Source organism: Moschus berezovskii, chromosome X (assembly GCF_049115385.1).
Source record: "Moschus berezovskii isolate FMDL1 chromosome X, NW_MosBer_1.0, whole genome shotgun sequence".
In the NCBI taxonomy this organism is placed as follows: domain Eukaryota; kingdom Metazoa; phylum Chordata; class Mammalia; order Artiodactyla; family Moschidae; genus Moschus; species Moschus berezovskii.
This window is the reverse complement of record NC_142488.1, coordinates 51,008,814-51,028,492: the sequence shown is the minus strand read 5'-3', so window position 1 is coordinate 51,028,492 and position 19,679 is coordinate 51,008,814. Positions and strand designations below refer to the sequence as shown.

The following is a 19,679-nucleotide window of genomic DNA, read 5'->3' as shown; positions in this document are numbered from 1 at the left end:
TTAGAAAAAAGCAGTCCAGCTATTAATGGTTATTTTGGAAGATTGCAGGAGCAAGAAGTAAATGTTATTGTCTTAAATTTCACAGATTTTTTTTCTGTCTCAGAAGCTAACTTTACTTTAAATAATACAAGTAAGCACCAGCCTCCTTAAAAACATTGTAGTGTTTTTTTCCCTGTAGTTTGGGTTCATGATAAGAGATGGGCCCCCTGATTTCAATGGAGTTGATAGGATCACCTTTAGAGACAAGTCTGTTCTGATCCCTATAATGGACAGTGGAACCATAGCAGAAATCAGAATGGTGACTTGACCTGTGGGGATGTGTAATGGTGGCTAATTAAATGTGGTTACCCTGGGGCCAAATAGATGGACAGCCTAATAAGGTCTTACTTGATTCACGTAACAAAAAAATCTAGTCTAGCAAATGGAGGCTTGATCTAGTCCCCAAAATGTAGAGTCCCAGCCTCTCCCCCCAGCTCATAGACTGTAGCCCTCTGAATGAAGTGGGGGGGTCTACTTAAAGTAATACTTGCTACACTTTTCACAAGGGTGTATTGTGAACTCTCCCTCCTTGCTTTTCCCACAGGAACCTGCAGCCAACATAATTGTGCCTTGGGGACAGGGAAATACCCAGACCTTTTGAAATATAATGGATACTGGTTCTGAATTAATCCCCCATGACCTAGACTATCATGATGGTCCACCAGTCAGAGACGTATAAGGTCATACGTGAAGATTCAGCCTGAGTCCTCATATTGGGCCCAGAGGTTCCCAAATCCCATCCTGTGGTTTGCTGGTTCCTGGGCACACTATGGGAATACACACAGTGCAGATGGCATAAAGTGTAGGAGATCTATATATGGAGAACAAAGTTTTGAGTGGAAAGATCAGATTGAGGATCTCTCTGGAAATCAACAAAAAAGAATAAAGAGATAAAGAGATTTTTTATAAAAACTAAAGAAGTGGGGGGTAAAATGAGAAGGGGCCACACTATGATAATAGGAGTCCCAGACACAGAGAAAGATAAAAATGGAAAAACCAATCTGTTTTGTGAATGAATGCCTGGGCAAAGGACACCACGTGACCTGTGTAAGCTGAGCTGCCATGGTGACATGCTAATGGTCCCATCAAGCCATGAGGTTGTCTGTGTGCAGCAGCACTTGCCACCTAATACGATTAAGTAAGCTGTCTAACAAGGATTCCCACTCTCACCACTATTATTCAACATAGTTTTGGAATTTTTAGCCACAGCAATCAGAGAAGTAAAAGAAGTAAAAGGAATTCAGATTAGAAAAGAAGAAATAAAACTCTCACTGTTTGCAGATGACGTGATCCTCTACATAGAAAACCCTAAAGACTCCACCAGAAAATTACTAGAGCTAATCAATGAATATAGTAAAGTTGCAGGATATAAAATTAACACACAGAAGTTCCTTGCATTCCTATACACTAACAATGAGAAACAAAAAGAGAAATTAAGGAAACAATTCCATTCACCATTGCAACAAAAAGAATAAAATACTTAGAAATAAATCTACCTAAAGAAACAAAAGACCTATATATAGAAAACTATAAAACACTGATGAAAGAAATCAAAGAGGACACAAATAGATGGAGAAATATACCATGTTCATGGAACGGAAATATCAATATAGTGAAAATGAGTATACTACTCAAAGCAATCTATAGATTCAATGCAATCCCTATCAAGCTATCAATTTTTCAGAGAACTAGAGCAAATAATTTCACAATTTGTGTGGAAATACAAAAAACCTCGAATAGCCAAAGCAATCTTGAGGAAACAGAATGGAACTGGAGGAATCAACATGCCGGCTCTACTACAAAGCTACAGTCATCAAGACAGTATGGTACTGGCACAAAGACAGGAATATAGATCAATGGAACAAAACAGAAAGCCCAGAGATAAATCCATGCATCTATGGACACCTTATCTTTGACAAAGGAGGCAAGAATATACAATGGAAAAAAGACAATATCTTTAACAAGTGGTGCTGGGAAAACTGGTCAACCACTTGAAAAAGAATGAAACTAGAACACTTTCTAACATCATACACAAAAATAAACTCAAAATGGATTAAAGATCTAAATGTAAGACCAGAAACTATAAAACTCCTAGAGGAAAACATAAGCAAAACACTCTCTGACATAAATCACAGCAGGATCCTCTATGACCCACCTCCCAGAGTAATGGAAATAAAAGCAAAAATAAACAAATGGGACCTAATTAAATTTAAAAGCTTTTGCACAATGAAGGAAACTATAAGCAAGGTGAAAAGACAGCCTTCAGAATGGGAGGAAATAATAGCAAATGAAGCAACTGACAAAGAATTAATCTCAAAAATATACAAGCAACTCCTGCAGCTCAATTCCAGAAAAATAAGCGACCCAATCAAAAAATGGGCCAAAGAACTAAACAGACATTTCTCCAAAGAAGACATACAGATGGCTAAGAAACACATGAAAAGATGCTCAACATCACTCATTATCAGAGAAATGCAAATCAAAACCACAATGAGGTACAGTCTCATGCCAGTCAGAATGGCTGCTATCAAAAAGTCTACAAACAATAAATGCTGGAGAGGGTGCGAAGAAAAGGGAACCCGCTTACACTGTTGGTGGGAATGCAAACTAGTACAGCCACTATGGAGAACAGTGTGGAGATTCCTTAAAAAACTGGAAATAGAACTGCCATACGACCCAGCAATCCCAATGCTGGGCATACACACCGAGGAAACCAGAATTGAAAGAGACAAGTGTACCCCAATGTTCATTGCAGCACTGTTTACAATAGCCAGGACATGGAAGCAACTAGATGTCCATTGGCAGACGAATGGATAAGAAAGCAGTGGTAAATATACACAATGGAATATTACTCAGCTATTAAAAGGAATGCATTTGAATCAGTTCTAATGAGGTGGATGAAACTGGAGCCTATTATACAGAGCAAAGTAAGCCAGAAAGAAAAACACCAATACAATATATTAACGCATATATATGGAATTTAGAAAGATGGTAACAATGACCTTATATGTGAGACAGCAAAAGAGACACAGATGTGAAAACAGACTGTGGGACTCTGTGGGAGAAGGCGAGGGTGAGATGATTTGAGAGAATAGCATTGAAACATGTATATTCTCACATGTGAAATAGATCACCAGTCTAGGTTCGATGCATGGGACAGGGTGCACTGGGATGACCCTGAGGGATGGGATGGGGAGGGAGGTGGGAGGGGGGTTCAGGATGGGGAATACATGTACACCCATGTCTGATTCATGTGAATGTATGGCAAAAACCACCACACTATTGTAATTAGCTTTCAATTAAAAGAAAAAAAAAGTAAGCTGTCTGAGCAGGTGGCTCATACTCCCACTGGCTGCACTGCCATCCCTTTCTCACACCTGAGTCTCATGGGGTGTTCCCTGTGACCAGGTGACTCAGAGGCACAATAGTCAAGCTTGGTTCACAGATTGTTTTGCATAGTATTTTGGCACCAGCTGGACATGGCTAACTGCAGTGTTATAACTCCACTAAGGGTTGATCCTGGGGACAATGGGAAGGGCACTTTTCAGTGACTGGACACACAAATGGTCAGAGGTTTAGATAACCACTGATTCATGAGTAGTTAGTAATGACTTGGCTAGTTGGTCTAGGACTTAGAACAGGATTGAAATATTGTTCAAGGGGGAGGTCTGGGGAAGAGGCATATATGGATGTCCCTTTTGGAATGGGTATGAAGGTATTCATATCCCTCATAAATGAGCACCAGAGAATCAACTGTTGAGGAAGATCTCAATCAGATGGATAAGATGTCCTGTCCTGTGGATGCCAGCCAACCTCAGTTTTTTATCCAGTGAACTCCTGAACAAAATGGCCATGGTGGCATGCATGGAATTTAGACACAAGCTCTACAATATAGACTTTCATCAAGGCCAGTCTGGCTATAGCAACTGTTGAATACCCAACCTACCAACAGCAGGGGCACACCAAGCCCCACTATTGGAATCATTTCTAAGTGGCAGCTGATTATAGGCACAGTACAAAATGAAAATAAACCATTTGGACCCCCAACATTTTACTGGCAGGAAGCAGACTGGGGAAACCATTTACCTGCAAATATGTGCTACCTTTCATGAAAAAGGAAGGAAGGCACAGAGGGTGGTACCAAGAGCCCAGAAAGCAGAGCCAAGCAAAGCCCAGAAACCCTAGAGAATTATTTCCAGGCCTTGAAACCTAATCCAGGAACTTCCATGTGCCCAGTGGGATTTCACAATTGCTATAGACCAGTGACTCCTTTGTGTCTCCTATTTACCCTTTTTGAGATGGAATGTCTGTAGCAGTATCCTGTGTCTGTTCTACCATTCTATGTTGGTGTGTGTTGGGGACAGATAACTTGTCTCTATATTTCACAGATCTACTGGTAGGTGGGGAGGGGGGAATAGTACTTAAGGAGCCATACTTAAGGAATACACCAAAGGAGCCCTTCACACTTGGACCTGATTTAGATGAGATTCTGGACTTTGAGACAATGTTCTAATGAAATGAGACTTTTACAAACCTTGGGAAGGGGTAAATGTATTTTGCATGTGGAAGGGACATAAATCATCGGGGCCTGAGGACAAACTGTAGTAGTCTCCAAGATGGCTGCCAATGATCCCCACCTCCTGGTATTTACATCCTTGTATAACCCCCTCCCTGAGAGTGTGGCCTGGACCTAATGACTTACTTCTAGTGAGTGGAATATTGTAAAAGTGGTAGGATGTCACTTCTGAGACTAAAGACTGTGACTTCCATCTTGCGTGTGCAATTTTCTCCCCATGTCCCCTCACACTCCTGTCTCGTCTCGCTTGATCACCCTGTTGAAATAAGCAGCCATGTTGTGAGTTGATCTGTGGGAAAGTCCACTCAGCAAGGAATTTGAGGATGGCTTCCACCAACAGTCGGCAAGAAACTGAAGCACTTAGTCTAACAGCCCACAAGAAACTAAGTCCTGCCAATAGCCATACATTGAGCTTGGAAGCAGATCCTTCCCCAGTCAAGCCTCAGGATGACTGCAGCCCCATCTGACACCTTGATTATAGCCTGTGAGAGATTCTGAAATAAAAACCTAGCTAAGTTGTGCTCCGATTTCTGATCTACAGGAACTGAGATAAATGTTGTTGTTTTATTTAGGTTATTTTCTTCAGCATTTTTTAAATTTTTTACAATGTTGTGATGGTTTCTGCCATACAGCAATGCGAATCAGCCATAATTATACATATATCCCCTCCCTTTTGAGCCTCCCTCCCCTCCCCTCCCTGTGTCCCACACCTCTAGGTCATCACAGAGCTCCAGGCTGGGTTTCCCCATGTTATATAGCAACTTCTCACCAACTGTCTATTTCACACATGGTAGTGTACATATGTTGATACTAACATGTTGTTTTAAGCCACTGTTTTTGAAGTAATTTGCAGTAATACATATGCAGTAATAGGGGTTTCCCTGGTGGCTCAGTGGTAAAGAACCTGCCTGCCAATGCAGGAGACATAAGAGACATGGGTTCGATCCCTGGGTTGGGAAGATCCCCTGGAGAAGGGCATGGCAACCCATACCAGTATTCTTGCCTGAAGAATCCCATGGACAGAGGAGCCTGGTGGGCTACAGTCCATGGGGTCACAAAGAGACACAACTGAAGTGACTTAGCACACATATGCAGTAATACATAACCAATACAGGAAGGCATGGAGGTTATGTACAAGTTCAGCATGTGAACTTCTACCTACCAAAGACAATCTGGCTATAGCACTGCTGAGGTCCCACCTGCCAACAGTAGAGAGCAACACTGAACCCCAGCTATGAACTGTTTCCCAGGGGCAGGCTGATTACTTTGGATCCCTGCTCTCATCCAACACAAGCTGTAGGTTCAGAGATTTAGTGGGAATCCCAGCTGATACTACCTGAGCTAGACACATTCTTCGTGGAGTCTGTTTCTTGTGTATATGACGAAGACTTTGTGAAATATCTCACATGTAGCTTGGCACCCAGAAAGGAGTTCACAGGAGGCTGTTCCCTTCCCTTTCCTGGAAGGTGAATGCCCCAGAGGCAGGGAATGCATTTCTGTCTCCAAATCCCTCTTTTCCCATCATCACAATTTCAGGGCTTCTGAGAAGCATGGTCAGTGTCTATCCCTTCAGGGTCTCAGTGATCATGAACCTCAGACCCCAGGCCCCACTCCTGTAGGGTAGCACCCTTACCAAAGAGTTTTATGCACTGCAGAGAACATAATGAGACTCCAACCGCTGTTCCTGTCTCCCTCTTCTTCTGAGCCCTGATTGAAAGTGGGAGCTGAGGCCTCAGACTTGGGCCTTGCTTCCCTCTAGAACTCCCAATACAGGGGACTTGGGGGTGGGAAGAGTGTTTCAGGCACCACCTAAAGCACAGTGGGGGCACTAGGGAGGGGGAAGGGGTTGGAAAAAGTCCTTAGTAGAAGTGATGTCTCTTCCCATCCCTGTCACTGCGGACTCAGGAGCCATTCTGAGGGGTTTGGCAGCCCCTGGGAAACTGAATCTGTCTGCAAAGTGATGTCTCTTCAGAAAAAGAATGACTTTCAGGTGAAGATACTGTGCTTCCCCAGTGCTCTTTCTCCCCACCTTCAACTCATCTGGAATCCCCCAGGGCAGTCACTCCTTTCTAAGCGAGTCTGGAAAAGGGAGACACATCTGCACCCAGAGCAAGCTCTCTGGAAGAGGTCGTATTTGATCTGGGTCTTACAGGATGGGGGCTAACACCTCTCCTGCAGAGCTCACGGGATCCACATCACTGAGGGATGAGGCAGGGCAGTGCCAAGATGGGAAAGGCTGTCTGGAAACTGGTGAGCCCCTTCCTTTGGAGGGCCTGAGCCTAGGCCAAGTTCTCAAGCAGGGGAGCTGCTACAGGTTGTAGGCACACTCTTCCTCTCCTGTTAGACCACGTGTTCTGGGGTCTGCCTCCGGGTGGGAGTGTTAGTGAAGTACTGAGACTGAGCCCCTTCCTGTCCCTGTCCCAGCTTTCACATCCCAGTCTCCTCTCAGGTGGTCTCCTCCAACCACTTTTCATGCTTAATTCCATATAAGTGGGCAAACAAAAAACCAGGTTTTCTCCATGGACTGGGATCAAAATGAGCCCAAGTTAGAGCTGTCCACTGGCCCATGCCTCCCCTTACTTGCACAGCCCACCATCTCCTAGCTGGAAGACTGGAGGCAGGGCTGAGACAGATATCAAATCAAAGCCCCAACCAATCAAAGCTGCTAGAAGTGGGTGGGCTTTCTCAATTCATCACTAGGTTACTATCAACTGGAAGTCTTTGAAGGGGAAGATGAGAAGCAAAGTGAACCCACTGAGCATTCAGATGAGAAAGGGCAGAGTGGCAGTGTTCCGGGTTCCCAGGGTACGCACCAAAGCCTGCCCATTAGCCTTTAAGCCCTCTGTGCAGCACATTGAAAGAAAAGCCCTTGCAGAGCCAGGCATGATGGGATGCTGGTGGGCTGGCTCAGTCGAGACAGTGCTCTTGCTTCCTCCTCCATATCCTCCCATCATGGGCAGACTCTGAACACAGTATTAAGGACTACGAAGAGCGGTTCTTAGCCTTTGGAGGGACTAGGATCCCTTTATGAATCTGACACAACGCGGTTTGTCTTCTTGCCAGTATAATAGATGCCTGCAAACCCCCATTAAAAACATGTTAACTAACTCCAGTAATGGTCTCTGATTTTAGAGCCTTAGTCACCCTCATTTTAAAGACCTTGGGGCCCAGGAGGGGAAAAAACCTATCCAATATAAAGTCACCATTAATAATCTATATTTTAAGGTGAACTCACCTTGAAACCATTATGCTAAGTCAAAGAACAATCACAAGGAATCACATATTGTATGATCCCACTTATATATGTCCAAAATAGACAAACCCTTATAAATTAAGTGGTAGCCTAGGAGTGGGGGACAAGGGGTGAGGGGTGACGCATAACAAGTGTAGAGTTTCTTTCTGGAATGACAAAAATGTTCTAAAACCTTTTGCAGTGATGATTATACAACTAGAATATACTCAAAGCCACTGAATTGTATACTTTAGTGGGTGAAACCTGTGTAGTATGTAAAATGTATTACAGTAATGCTGTTTTTAAAAAAGTGAACTTGGTGACTGTAAATGACCTAACTTTAGTCCTCATTCACAGAGAAAAACCCTTTAGGGTAGAGAAAAACCAGGGAAGGTCCCCTGAAAGACCCAGCATATGGGTCTGACGGGAAAGTATTCCAGAATGAGATTACACGGGTGTGTGTGTACATGTATGTGTTAGGAAGCACTGATCCCTGTGCAGTCAAAAATCTGCATGTCACTTTAAAGCCAGTCTTCCATATCATCTGCAGATTTGACACATGGTGTATAGTACAGTAGTGTCAATACATATTTATTGGAAAGAATCTGAGTTTTTAAGTGGACCCTCATAGTTCAAACCCACTGTTTAAGGGTCAACCATGTGTCCGTGTGTATCTTAAGGGCAATGACGCATCATGGATGGTTTTAAGCAGGATAGAAACATCCCTTTGAATCACTGAACTGTACATTTAAAACAGGTAAATTTTGTGTGTAAATTATACCTCAGTAAAGCCCTGCCCCCAAACCATCCCTCTAGGGGCTCGAAGAGGGTAGACAGGAGGATAAAGTTGGAGGAGGCTGTGGCAGGAGTTACGTGCCAGGGCCTATCTCTTGGGAGATGGCTAAAACTGGCTTGGGGGTGGAGTGGGGGGAGAACTGAGATGTCTTGCCCATGGTTAAGGAGAACCTGGTCAGAACTCAGAGCTCCCTGGCTTCAGCCCTCGTGTTCCACCAACACTGCAGCTCCTCCACTGACAGGTGATGGAGACCTTCCGAAGAGAAATGCACTTCAGAAACATGTTTCAAAAAAATGTTGCTACGGGTTTTATTTCTAACAAGAGGAAAATAATAAAATAAAATTAAAATAGGCTTCAGTTGGAACCAAGTTTCTTGTTTTGCCTTTTTCTTTTGAACAAATTAATTACACACCAACAATCTTCTTTTATTACAACATGAACCCAGGAGGAGGAAAGGAGACAGGGCAGGTCATGGAAGGAAGGTCAAGGTGGTAATGAGGACAAGCACCAAAAGCTTTCTTCAGATCTCAGGGAGCCCTCCTCAGCTCCCCAACCAAATTTATTTAAAATAATAAACTGTGAGCACAGCTATGTGAAGTTTCCTCCTCCTGGGTGGAAGTCAGGGGAAGGGAGAAGGAGGTGAGGGGAGGGACGGAGGCAGGAGAAGGGGGAAGGAGGAGGAAGAGTGAGAGGGGGAGGTGAGGTTAGTGTAGCATGGCCTGGCCAGGGCCACAACTGGGGAGAGAAAGGAGAGGAGATTCCCCCAGTTTGCATATGCACTGGCTGTCTCTCTGGAATGGTGCTGGCCCAGCCCCAGCCACTCCCCTGCCACCTGCCCATCCGTCTATCTGCCTCAGGTGTCTAGGAATGCTGGTTAGAGGCTACCAGGGAGGGGGACTCCAGGGGCCAGCCCCCAGGAGCTGAGGTCTGAACAATACCTTGGAGTCAGAATATAAAAGTCAAGGGACTCAGGGGTGGGCTGGGGTGGTCATCCCCCCTACTCGCCCACCTCCCAAGAAGCAGGCTTGATGGTCAGAAAGAGGATCCTTGAGGCCAAGGGGTCTCTGTTGGGGTCTGTGCTAGGCTCAGCCACTGTCACAACTGTTGCTGAGGCGGCTGCTGTGGGCAGGGCACATGCAGCCGGGGAGTCAAAGTGGGGAAAGCGCCCGAGGAGCCTGAACTGGCCCCTAGTGCAGGCTCCAAGCCATTCTCCTGGGTGCTGGGGCTGTCAATGGTGGGCAGGGGTGGGGGTGGGCCCTCACCCCCAGTCTCCTCCTCTAGCTCCTCCTCCTCCTGGGCCTCCTCGGCCTCTGGCCCTGAGCTCCGTACCCTCTTTGGCTCTAGCTCCTCTCGAGTTGGGTCATCACCCTCCCCACCCCGATCTGCTTTCCGCCGCCGCCGCCTCTCCAGTGCCCGGCCCCGTGCTCGGCTCCCATGGCGCTCTGCCTTCTCCAGCTGTGATCACAACAGGCAAAAAGAGGTGCAGCACAAGTGGTCAGGCCTGGGCTCCTTTTGCCTGCTCCGCCTGACCTCCCAGCTCTGCACATGACCTGTCCTCACCTCCAGAAGTGTGTGGATCCGCTCCATGTCTGGAGGCTGCCCAGCCTGCAGCAGCTGCCAGATGCTCTGGTTCTCATCCAGGGTCACCTCAAGCAAGTCCCCCTCCAACATGAGCTCCTCTAGTGGGGCCCGGGTTGCCTCAGGCAGCTCCAACACAGGGCCAGTCAACCGTGGCAACAGCGACGACAGCAGCTCCAGGTCTGGGGGGTTGCAGGGACAGGTTGGGTTAGAGGCTACTCCTGGTTATACCCCTGCCCCCTACCACGACAGAGCTAAGGACCACAGGGATCACTCTGGTGAGATCCACTAAGAGCCTACCCACACTTAGACCTACCTCTCTTACCTGAGCCCTCCCCCGGGGCTACCTTCTCAGGACTGGTCATGCTGTCTCCATTCTCTAGCAACCCTTGCACCTGCCAAAGAGATCAAGAAAAGGTAGTGGTAACTGAAGAACCAGGTCCTACTGCTGCCCCCCAGCTTCAGACTTGGGACCCTCCACCTCCGGGAGAAGGGCAGACACAGGCTGCCAGCTTTGAGCATTACAGGGATCTGGAGAGGAGGCAGAATGGGGCAAGAAGGCCAGGCCAAAGGAGACCAAAAGTCAGAGAGCAGGGGTAGGGCTGGAGCCTAAGTAAGGGCAAGGGCTAGGAGACAGGAATTTGAGGGTGAAAGAGCTGGGCTGCACAGCTCACCTTAGGCATATCCTTGCCACTGCCTTCTCTGAGAGGGTCAGAGGCAGGGGCTGAAGGGTAGGTAGGGGGCTCCTCGGGCCTGGGTTCAGCCTGCAGCCGCTGGCGAAGCTCAGCCAGCCGTCCCAACAGAGCAGTCACATCCTCAGAGGCCAGAGCCTGCCTTGCACGGCCTTGCCAGCTGATGGCCCTCTCTGTGAGGCACTGCAGGGCCTCACCCTCAGGCAGCCGCACAGGCAGTCTCTGCAGCGCTACCAGCAGTGCCAAGATGGTCTCCAGGCGTGGGCGCCGTGAGCGCATGCACAGCGGACACAGGAATTTGGTGTCCCACTCCCACCAGGCCAGCAGTGGGGATGGGGTGGGACTGGGCCTTGGGGAACTGAGGAGGCGGGGTACCGACACACATCGCCCATGGAACCAGTCCTGACACAGGTCACACTGCAGAGCTCCCACCCCAGCTGGCACCTGCCCACACACACAGATGGAGGTTGCAGAGGAAGCTGTGGTCGATGATGCCAGTGGACTGGGTTTGGTGGAGTTGGTGCGACGTAGCTGCAGGATTCCCTCCTTCTCTTTCTGTTCCCCCTCCTTGAAGGCCACGATCTGCCGGGCCCAGGACATGGGAGGAGAGGTCAGCACCCCAACCCTCCTTCTCTGGCACCATGAACACCCCACTCCCAAACCAGGAGAACTGATGCACAGGGAGTAAGCAGTCTGCCCATGGTCACCAGGCTCAGACACTATCATTGCCAGACTCTTCTCCCCATCTGGGCCTAAGCTCCTTACCACAGAGCCTGGGTCCCTGAGGTCCTGCGCAGATAGCCCGAGCAGCTCTGTGTCAGATTTATACAACCCCAGCTCCTTCTCCATCCAACGGCTGCGCTTGGTGCTGTCTGAGCCAGCGTCTGCACACGGGCAGAGCACCTGAAGCAGGCAGGCAGAGAGGGAATGTCTGGGCTTCCCCTCCTTCCCATACCCAAAGCCCCAGAACCCATGCTCTCACATGAGCTGTCTCACAACATCTGGGCCAGAGGCAGGAGAGGCTGTGGGTCAGGATTCCAGGCCTCACCTCCAGCAGAGTGTAGCAAGAATTCTTCTTGAGGAAGGTCTTGGAGGCCTTCTCCCTCCAGGAGTGCGCCGTCAGTACCTGCAGCTCTAGCTGTCTCAGTTCCTCCAACCCCACAGGTAGGTCCCGGCCCACAGCCACCAGACCCTCCAAGTCATCCAGGCAGGGGTAGTGATCACCATTCTGGGACAGGGCAAGAGAAAGCTCAATTCAACTCGCCAACATCTACTGATGCTACTCTGTCCCTGGCCCTGAATTGGGAAGATGGACTGGACTCACAGTCTTGAGCCAGAAGAAAACAGGCTCATCCTAAGGAAGGTATGTCTACCTGGCTCTCTCCTCCAACTCCTACATCCACTGGCTCAGCCTCCAGATATCCAGGCAGTCCCCAGGACCAGCAGACCAGTTATGTTGTTGTGGTTGGCCTCTTTTAGCCTCCCTGCCCCTACTATTCTCATCTTAACCAGCATCCTATCTTCCCTCAGGCCAGCCTCGCAACCTTTCTTCACAATGCTCACCAAGCACGTTTTGCCTCCTCACGACGTGCTATGCCCCCTTCCTCGCTCTAGCCAACCCAGCTCAAGCCAGAACAACGCAGTGTATGACACCTCTCCCATCTGGACTGAAGATCTGGGGTGAAGGGTGGGTGGGGCAACAGGGTCCTCACTTGGATCTCGTCCACATCAGCAATCCAAGCCCGGGCCTTAGCAAGAGCCTCCTTGAGAGCCTGGATGTTGGGCAGGTGAACAGGGATGTTTTCTGCCTCATGAATTATGGCCTCAAGCGTGGCTGGTGGGTGCTTCTGCCTAAAGGTAGGGAAAAAAAGAGGCCTCAGTCTGGGATGGTCTCCGTGACCGGAAGCCCAGCTTGACTTCCGGGTATAGCAGCATGAGCCCCTGTGGCTGCCACTTGGGCCTACTTGCTTGTATTCTGCCTACAAGTGGCTGTCAGCCTCTGCTTGTTCCAGATTTCATGGACCAAACTTCCGCTGTATCCCCATGCTCTGCTTGTCCACCAGTCTGTCCGCCTGCTGGCAGCGCCTACACACACAATCTGTAGTATTAATCTGGGAGTTGCAGTTTGTCAGACCGTCCCATGTGTGGGGTCTTTCTACTGACAGGTGTTCATCTGCTTGTTGGTACTCCTCATGACTGTGTGCACATGTCAGCCTGTGGAGCTAGTCCTCTATATAGCTCTGTATTTGTCCATCTTTGTTTCTCCGTAAGACTATCTCTGCCTCTATGTGTAATACAGAGTTAAACAAAAAAGGGGAGGATAGGATAGTCAATACACCAACACAGGAGTCTGGTGCCCAAGGCCACCCATGGGAATCATCTTCAGCTTCTCTGCTAAACTCTGAAGGATGCAGTAGAGCAGGGAGGGGAAGAAGCTGGACCTACCTGGCCTCCAGGCAGAGATGGGCCTTCTCCTCCCAGCGTTCGGCAATGGTCAGTAGCTCCTGCAGTTCGGCCTGGGCCTTGTCCACAGCAGGGCTAGGGGCCACACTGGCACCTGCTACCAATAGTCCCCGCATGACAGCCAGGGTGCCTCTTCGGGCTGAGGGGGCCAGTGTGCGTTTAACCTCATCCAGCCATTGTGCCTGTTCCACCTGCCGCTGGAGCTGCTGGGCTTCAGGTACCTCCACTCCGAGCTGCTGCCCTCTCTCCAGCAGAGACTGCAGGAGCCCTGGACTGGACGGCAATGAAGCCAGAGCTTCACAGGCCTCAGCTTGGTAGGCTTCCACCTGTTCCAGAATACCCTATCAGGACACAAACAAAAAACAAACTCCTCAGCAGAGCCCACACAGAGGTCTCACTACCACATACCTCTGCCCTACTTACCTTCTTACCTTCAGTATAATACTTACCTTCAGTATTTGGGAAGAGAACCTAGCACGGTCTAGGCACTCTTCCTTCGCCAGGCCCTAAGCAGTGGTTCCTAATATTCACTGCCCACTAAATACCCTGGGACATTTGTTAAAACGCAGATCTCTGGGTCCACTCCTTGAGATTCTTAATAGGGATTGGTCAGGAGTCTAAAGGGCTTCCCTGGTGGCTCAGTGGTAAAGAATCTGCCTGCAATGCAGGAGACCTAGGTTTGATCCCTGGGTTGGGAAGATCCCCTGGAGGAGGGAATGGCAACCGCAACCCACTCCAGTACTTTTAACTGGAGAATTCTATGGATAGAGGAGCCTGGCGGGCTACAGTCCATAGGATCGCACAAAGTCAAACAGGACTGAAGTGACTAAGCAGCAGCAGTAGGAGTCTATGCTTTATTTAAGCGCCCAGAGGATTCTGATGTATATCATCAGGAGACCCTCTGTCCTAAAAATGTTCTGTTACGCTTGGCCTTCTCACAGTCTCCACACTCACACTGGTGTCCACTGCTCTTTCCATCCTATTTCTGTACCTTCCTGAACTTGACTCAGCTTTCCAGGCCCACAAACGCCCTTGTTACTTCCTTTCTCCTCTTCTACCTTGAAGAGGAAACCTTTCCTTGACTATGCATCCTGTATCTGTACCCTTGCCACTTGCCCCTCAAATCCCATTTCTAACAGGCAGTTTGCTAAACCCTTTGCCTCCTACCTTTATTACTCACAGGTGCATCCTGTCTTGCCCAAATACTTGGCACTTTTGGAAGAAGTCAAGAGTGGCCTGCTGCTCAGGTCCCCCTCCCCCTCCCCTAAACCCTCAGCAGCACCCCAAGTTTACCCCTCCTCACCTTGACATCCCCAATCTGGTGCATAGCACAAGGTAAGTTGTTCATCTGGTCCAGAAAGGCCCGGAGCTCAGCAAGGGTCATCTGCAGACCAGCCATCCTGTGGGGGCTATGGAGTTTCACATGTAGGTTTCAAGTCCAACCCAGTCCCCTCCCTCCATCTCTGTACTAAGGCCCAACACCTTTCCTCATACATGCCCACCTTGAACTCTCATACTTCACAGTTCCCTGCAAATGCCCAGGTTAGAGAGAGAGTTTTAAGATACATGCATGTTCATATGATGAGGGGAAAGAATTAGAAGAGAGGAATATAGGATTTATTTGGTGGAGAAAGCTTAGAAATTGATGGAAACAGAAGCTGGACAATTATAATCCATATTCTACTGTGAACTCATATTAAGTGTATGCTTCTGTGTCCTTTTCTTATCCCTAAACCTCCCACAACTCCCTGACCTCAGCCTGTCTGAAATCAGTACCTTCAGGTACTGATAAAAAGAAACAATCCTAGCTTTCTTAGCACTGAGGTACTCCCCTCCGTTCTAGCTGCCTGGCCTCCTTGCCTCCCCAATTCCTCCAACGGCAGTGCTTGTCAGCTTCCTGTTGATGTCACCTGCTAATGGTACTCATAAGAGTTCACCACCACCCCCCGCCAACAGTCCTCTTCCTAAGGTGCTCATTCCTCACCAGGCAATCTGTGCCCAATGCCTCACGCTGCCATACCCAGCTTCCTGGCCGCTGACCAGCCCCAGGGCCCGGGACACGCAAGCCTCTGCCTCACTCAGGCAGTTCTTTAGTCGCTGCAGCAGCTCACTGTTAGGAAACCTCCGCTCACGGGCCTCTGACTCTAGTGCCCTCAGCTCTTCAAGGCCTGGAGAGAGAATAAGAGCAGCAAGGAGTAGGCAGTATTGAGTAAAGGCAGAGGAAGGGGGTGGAGGGTACAGAAGAAAAGGGAATAGAACTTGCCTGTGGAGTCCCTCCGTCCCCCCATCACTCACTGCGCTTCCGCCCATCCTCCACCTCCAGGGCCACTCGCACTTTGTTGGCCCATGTGTCAAAGGACTCAGCTCGGACCTTCAGCTTATGGAGCATGGCAGGGAGCTCATCCAAGGTGTACCGATACCTACAGGAAGAGGGCAGGGAAGAGCACATCTGGCCCAGTTCTACATCCCCCTCCTCAGCCCACTTCCTCCAGGTAGGCCCCCTGCTCACCTCAAGTATTGCCGGCTACTAGAGCACTTGCAGAGATCATTGATGTGGGAAAGGCAGACAAGGCCGTCAGGGCAGTCATAGCAGGCTAGGGCTGATAGAAAGCACGTGGTCTTGCACTTGATGCACTGGCGTTCATCATCCGGGAGCAGCTCAAAAGCTTCTCGCTCAGCTTCGGTGATGCCCTGGGGGTGTTCATTATATAGAACCAGAACAGGGCTGCAGAAACCCCTAACTCAGCCATTAATGAGCTCCACGTTAAAGACTCAAATCTGTGCTAAGAGCTATGAAGGAGACAAAACTCCACAGATCACACTGCCTCTGTGAAGTCCAGACTCTCAAAGCTGGGTAATCATATGAAGCAAGGTAAGATCAATGTAGGTTGAGAGGAAGAAAAGTCAAGTAAGTTTCAGATTAGAAGAAAGGGCCTTAGGGGTGAGAGAAGGTGAGAAAAGTGTGGACCAAGGCACCAGAGAGATGGCAATATGTGGAAGTGGCCAAGACAAGTGTCGTGTACTGGGGAATAATGCTAGCTTCCAGGCACTCAGTGCCCACTGTGTTCTAGGCACTGTGCTGGCTGCTTTAGCAGCACACTGCATACACATCTATAACTTGAGAGAAATAAACTCTATGTGCTTGTATCCAGTGTTTAAATTTCCAAACCTAAGCCAATGACTTTATCCATTGATTAGATGAAGAAAAAGCAATCCACTCCAAAAATGGAGGAAAAGCAAGCTATCTTGGAGTAACTGAAAGACAATATAATGCTATACATTATGGGCAATTTGGGGGATTTTAGAGAGAAATTTTGATTCTAACAGTTTTTGTCTTCTGTACTGACCTAACTTCTGTGTAAGTCCATCGCACATTACAAATCCCACCCTGCTACAAATGTGCTCTGCACATTACAAACCCTGCTCATATGAGTCCATTGCACATTACAAATCTAGCCATGTTGATATAGAGTAAATTATTTAAACCTCTCTGGGTTTCAGTTTCCCTATTTTGTAAAATGGAGACTATGGTACTATCCTCACTAGGTTGTTATGAGGATTAACAAAGGTAAAGTCACTAAGGACCTAGAAAAGTATCTTAGCACTTAGAATAGTGGAACCACAAAAGGCCCTCAACAGTCAAAGAAACCTTGAGAAAGAAAAACAAAGCTGGAGGTATCAAGTTTCTTGATTTCAAACTATATTACAAAGCTGTAGTAATCAAAACAGTATGGTAATGACATAAAAATAGACACATAAACCAATGGTAAGCCCAAAAATAAACTCTCATACATACACTCAACTAATATTTGACAAGGGAATCAAGAATACTCAGTGGGGAAACGATAGTCTCTTCAATAAATGGTGCTGGGAAAACTGGATAATCACATGTAGAAAAATGAAACTGGACCTTTATATCACTCATGAAAATTAACTTGAAATAGATTAAAAACTTAAAACTAAGAAATGAAACCATAAAACTCCTAGAAGAAAATATAGGGAAAATGTTCCTGAACATTGGTGTGGGCAATGATTTCTTGTACATGGTATCTTTAAAAAGCACAAGCAACAAGAGCAAAAATAAATAAGTGGAACTATATCAAACTAAAAAGCATCTGCACAGCAAAAGAAATTATCAACAAAATGAAAAGGCAACCCATGGAATGGGAAAAAATATTTGCAAACTATCTATATGATAAACAGTTAACATCCAAAGTATATAAAGGACTCATAAAACTCAACAGCAAAATCCCAAACTCCTGAATAAGAACTGGGCAGAGGACCTCAAAAGATGTTTTTCCAAAGAAGACATACAAATGGCTAATAGGTACATGAAAAAATGTACATCACTAACCATCAGGAAAATGCAAATCAAAACCATAATATCACCTCCCACCTGTCAGAATGGCTTATCATCAAAAAGAAAAGAGATACGTGTTGGAAAGAATGTGGAGACAAAGGAAACTTTGTGCACTGTGGTAGGAATACAAAATGGTACATCCACTTTGGAAAACAGTATGAAGGTTTCTCAAAAAATTAAAAATAGAATTAACCATATGATCCAGCAATCCCTCTTCTGGGTATACTCCAAAGGAAATGAAACTAGGATCTCAAAAAGATATCTGCAGTCCCATGTTCACTACAGCATTATTCACAATAGCCAAGATACGGAAATAACCTAAGAGTCCATAAATGGATGAATGGATAAAGATGATGTGGTGTATGTATGTGTGTATGTACATATACATATAATGGAATATGTATTACTCAGCCATAAGGAAGACAGCCATTTATGACAACACAGATGGACCTCGAGGGCATTATACTAAGTCAAACAATCAGACAAAAAAGACAAATATCAGAGTATCACTTATATGTGGAATCTAAAAAAGCCAAACTCCTAAAAACAGAGTAGTAGGAGTTCCCTGGTTGCCTAGTGGTTAGAATTCCAGGTTTTCACTGCCATGCCCTGGGTTCAACCCCTGGTGGGGGGACTGAGATCCTGCAAGCTGGCTTGCAGCATGGCCGAACAAAACAAAAAAGAAACAGAGTAGAATGGTGGTGGCCAAGGGCTAGGGAGGTTGGAAAATAGGAAGATGCTGGTCAAAGGACACAAGCTTCCAGTTAGAAAATAAATAGATTTGGGGGGAGTCTAATGTATAACATGATGACTATAGGAGGGGAAAAACAGGCACTCAACAAATATTTACTGATATTAGGTAATTTTCAGATAAAGACACATATTTCACAGGCCTATGTCAAAGTCTTAGAGAGAGTAACTTGCACAAAGTGAGAATCTGACTACAGCCTATTTTGAACATGAAGCTAGAGAATGCTGCTCTTAGGATGAAGCCCCTAGGTATTCTTGGATCATGGACTCCTTAGAGAACTGGATGTAAGCTATAAGCCCTCTTGCTAGAAAAGGACTCAAACATATACACAAACACACACACACACACACACACAATCTTTTACAGAATTTGAGCCCTCTCGCTAGAAAAGGACTCAAACACAGACACACAATCTTTTACAGAATTTTGAGACTAGGGGTTATAGGATTCTACTCTTAGGTAAGGGCCAAATGTAGAGAATTCTGAGTGTTAGTATGGGAACATCTACTTTTTCCCACCTTACTTTGGCTCCTTCCTGTAGCCTAGCACAGCCCCAAAGTCATCATTTAATAACAGCACTGAACAGAGAGAAAAAATGATGCCTAGAAAAGTCCATCAACTACTACCACAGACTGATAGGCCCCAGACTTCCAACACTTACCAAAGCTGCAATTCTTATAGCCCATGCTCATAGGAAAGTTATAAATGAGCTTTAAAATAAGAAAATATTAGCCTAAATTTCCTTATTTAAAAAAAAGGGATCCAGCTTGGGATTCCTCAGGACCAGCATGCTTTTGTCATCCTATGGAGCACTCTCACTAAATCAATTCCCTAACCAAGCAAGTTTGGAGCTTTAAGAAGGCAGTTAAACTACATGAACAGCAGTCCCACTCACCTTCAAACAAAACTGATATGTTATGAGGAATCTATCTGCCTTCTACTCAATAACACTAACCCAATCTGAACTGCTAAACCATTTGAATTGCAATGAAATGGCATTTCTTAATATTCCATATTTCAATTATTTTGTTCATGTATTAATATTATCAATAATAGCAGCTGCTACACTGAAAGTGCAGTAATAGATGCTTTGACATAAATCACCTTACTCAAGCTTTACAACCACCTCGCAAGTTAGGTATTTATTCCATTTTATAGAGTGGGAGAGTGAGATTATGAGAAGTTAGGTAAC

The 19,679-nt window shown here is 46.7% G+C and overlaps 2 protein-coding genes across 12 annotated transcripts in view; one reads left to right on the top strand and one right to left on the bottom strand.

Annotated features, from left to right (window-relative positions):
* The window catches only part of KANTR (KANTR integral membrane protein), a 68,896-nt gene extending 65,654 nt beyond the window's left edge, over positions 1-3,242 (top strand). The window contains exon 3 of the transcript XR_016036937.1: positions 584-3,242. The gene's annotated coding sequence lies outside the window, so the exon portion shown is untranslated. The remainder of the gene's footprint in view (positions 1-583) is intronic.
* A 5,736-nt stretch (positions 3,243-8,978) lies between these two features.
* Positions 8,979-19,679, bottom strand: part of KDM5C (lysine demethylase 5C) — a 30,995-nt gene continuing 20,294 nt past the window's right edge. For 4 of the 11 annotated variants that reach the window (XM_088834023.1, XM_088834020.1, XM_088834022.1 and 1 more), the window contains 12 exons: positions 15,886-16,067; positions 15,672-15,796; positions 15,361-15,544; positions 14,680-14,785; positions 13,359-13,717; positions 12,626-12,764; positions 11,962-12,141; positions 11,679-11,816; positions 10,896-11,495; positions 10,538-10,616; positions 10,204-10,403; positions 8,979-10,098 (listed from right to left, as the gene is read on the bottom strand). In XM_088834023.1, the coding sequence (XP_088690149.1) occupies positions 9,739-10,098; positions 10,204-10,403; positions 10,538-10,616; positions 10,896-11,495; positions 11,679-11,816; positions 11,962-12,141; positions 12,626-12,764; positions 13,359-13,717; positions 14,680-14,785; positions 15,361-15,544; positions 15,672-15,796; positions 15,886-16,067 (2,652 nt within the window). In that variant the 3' untranslated portion in view covers positions 8,979-9,738. The remainder of the gene's footprint in view (positions 10,099-10,203; positions 10,404-10,537; positions 10,617-10,895; positions 11,496-11,678; positions 11,817-11,961; positions 12,142-12,625; positions 12,765-13,358; positions 13,718-14,679; positions 14,786-15,360; positions 15,545-15,671; positions 15,797-15,885; positions 16,068-19,679) is intronic. The other 7 variants (XM_088834024.1, XM_055437523.2, XM_055437522.2 and 4 more) reach the window with 3 other exon arrangements.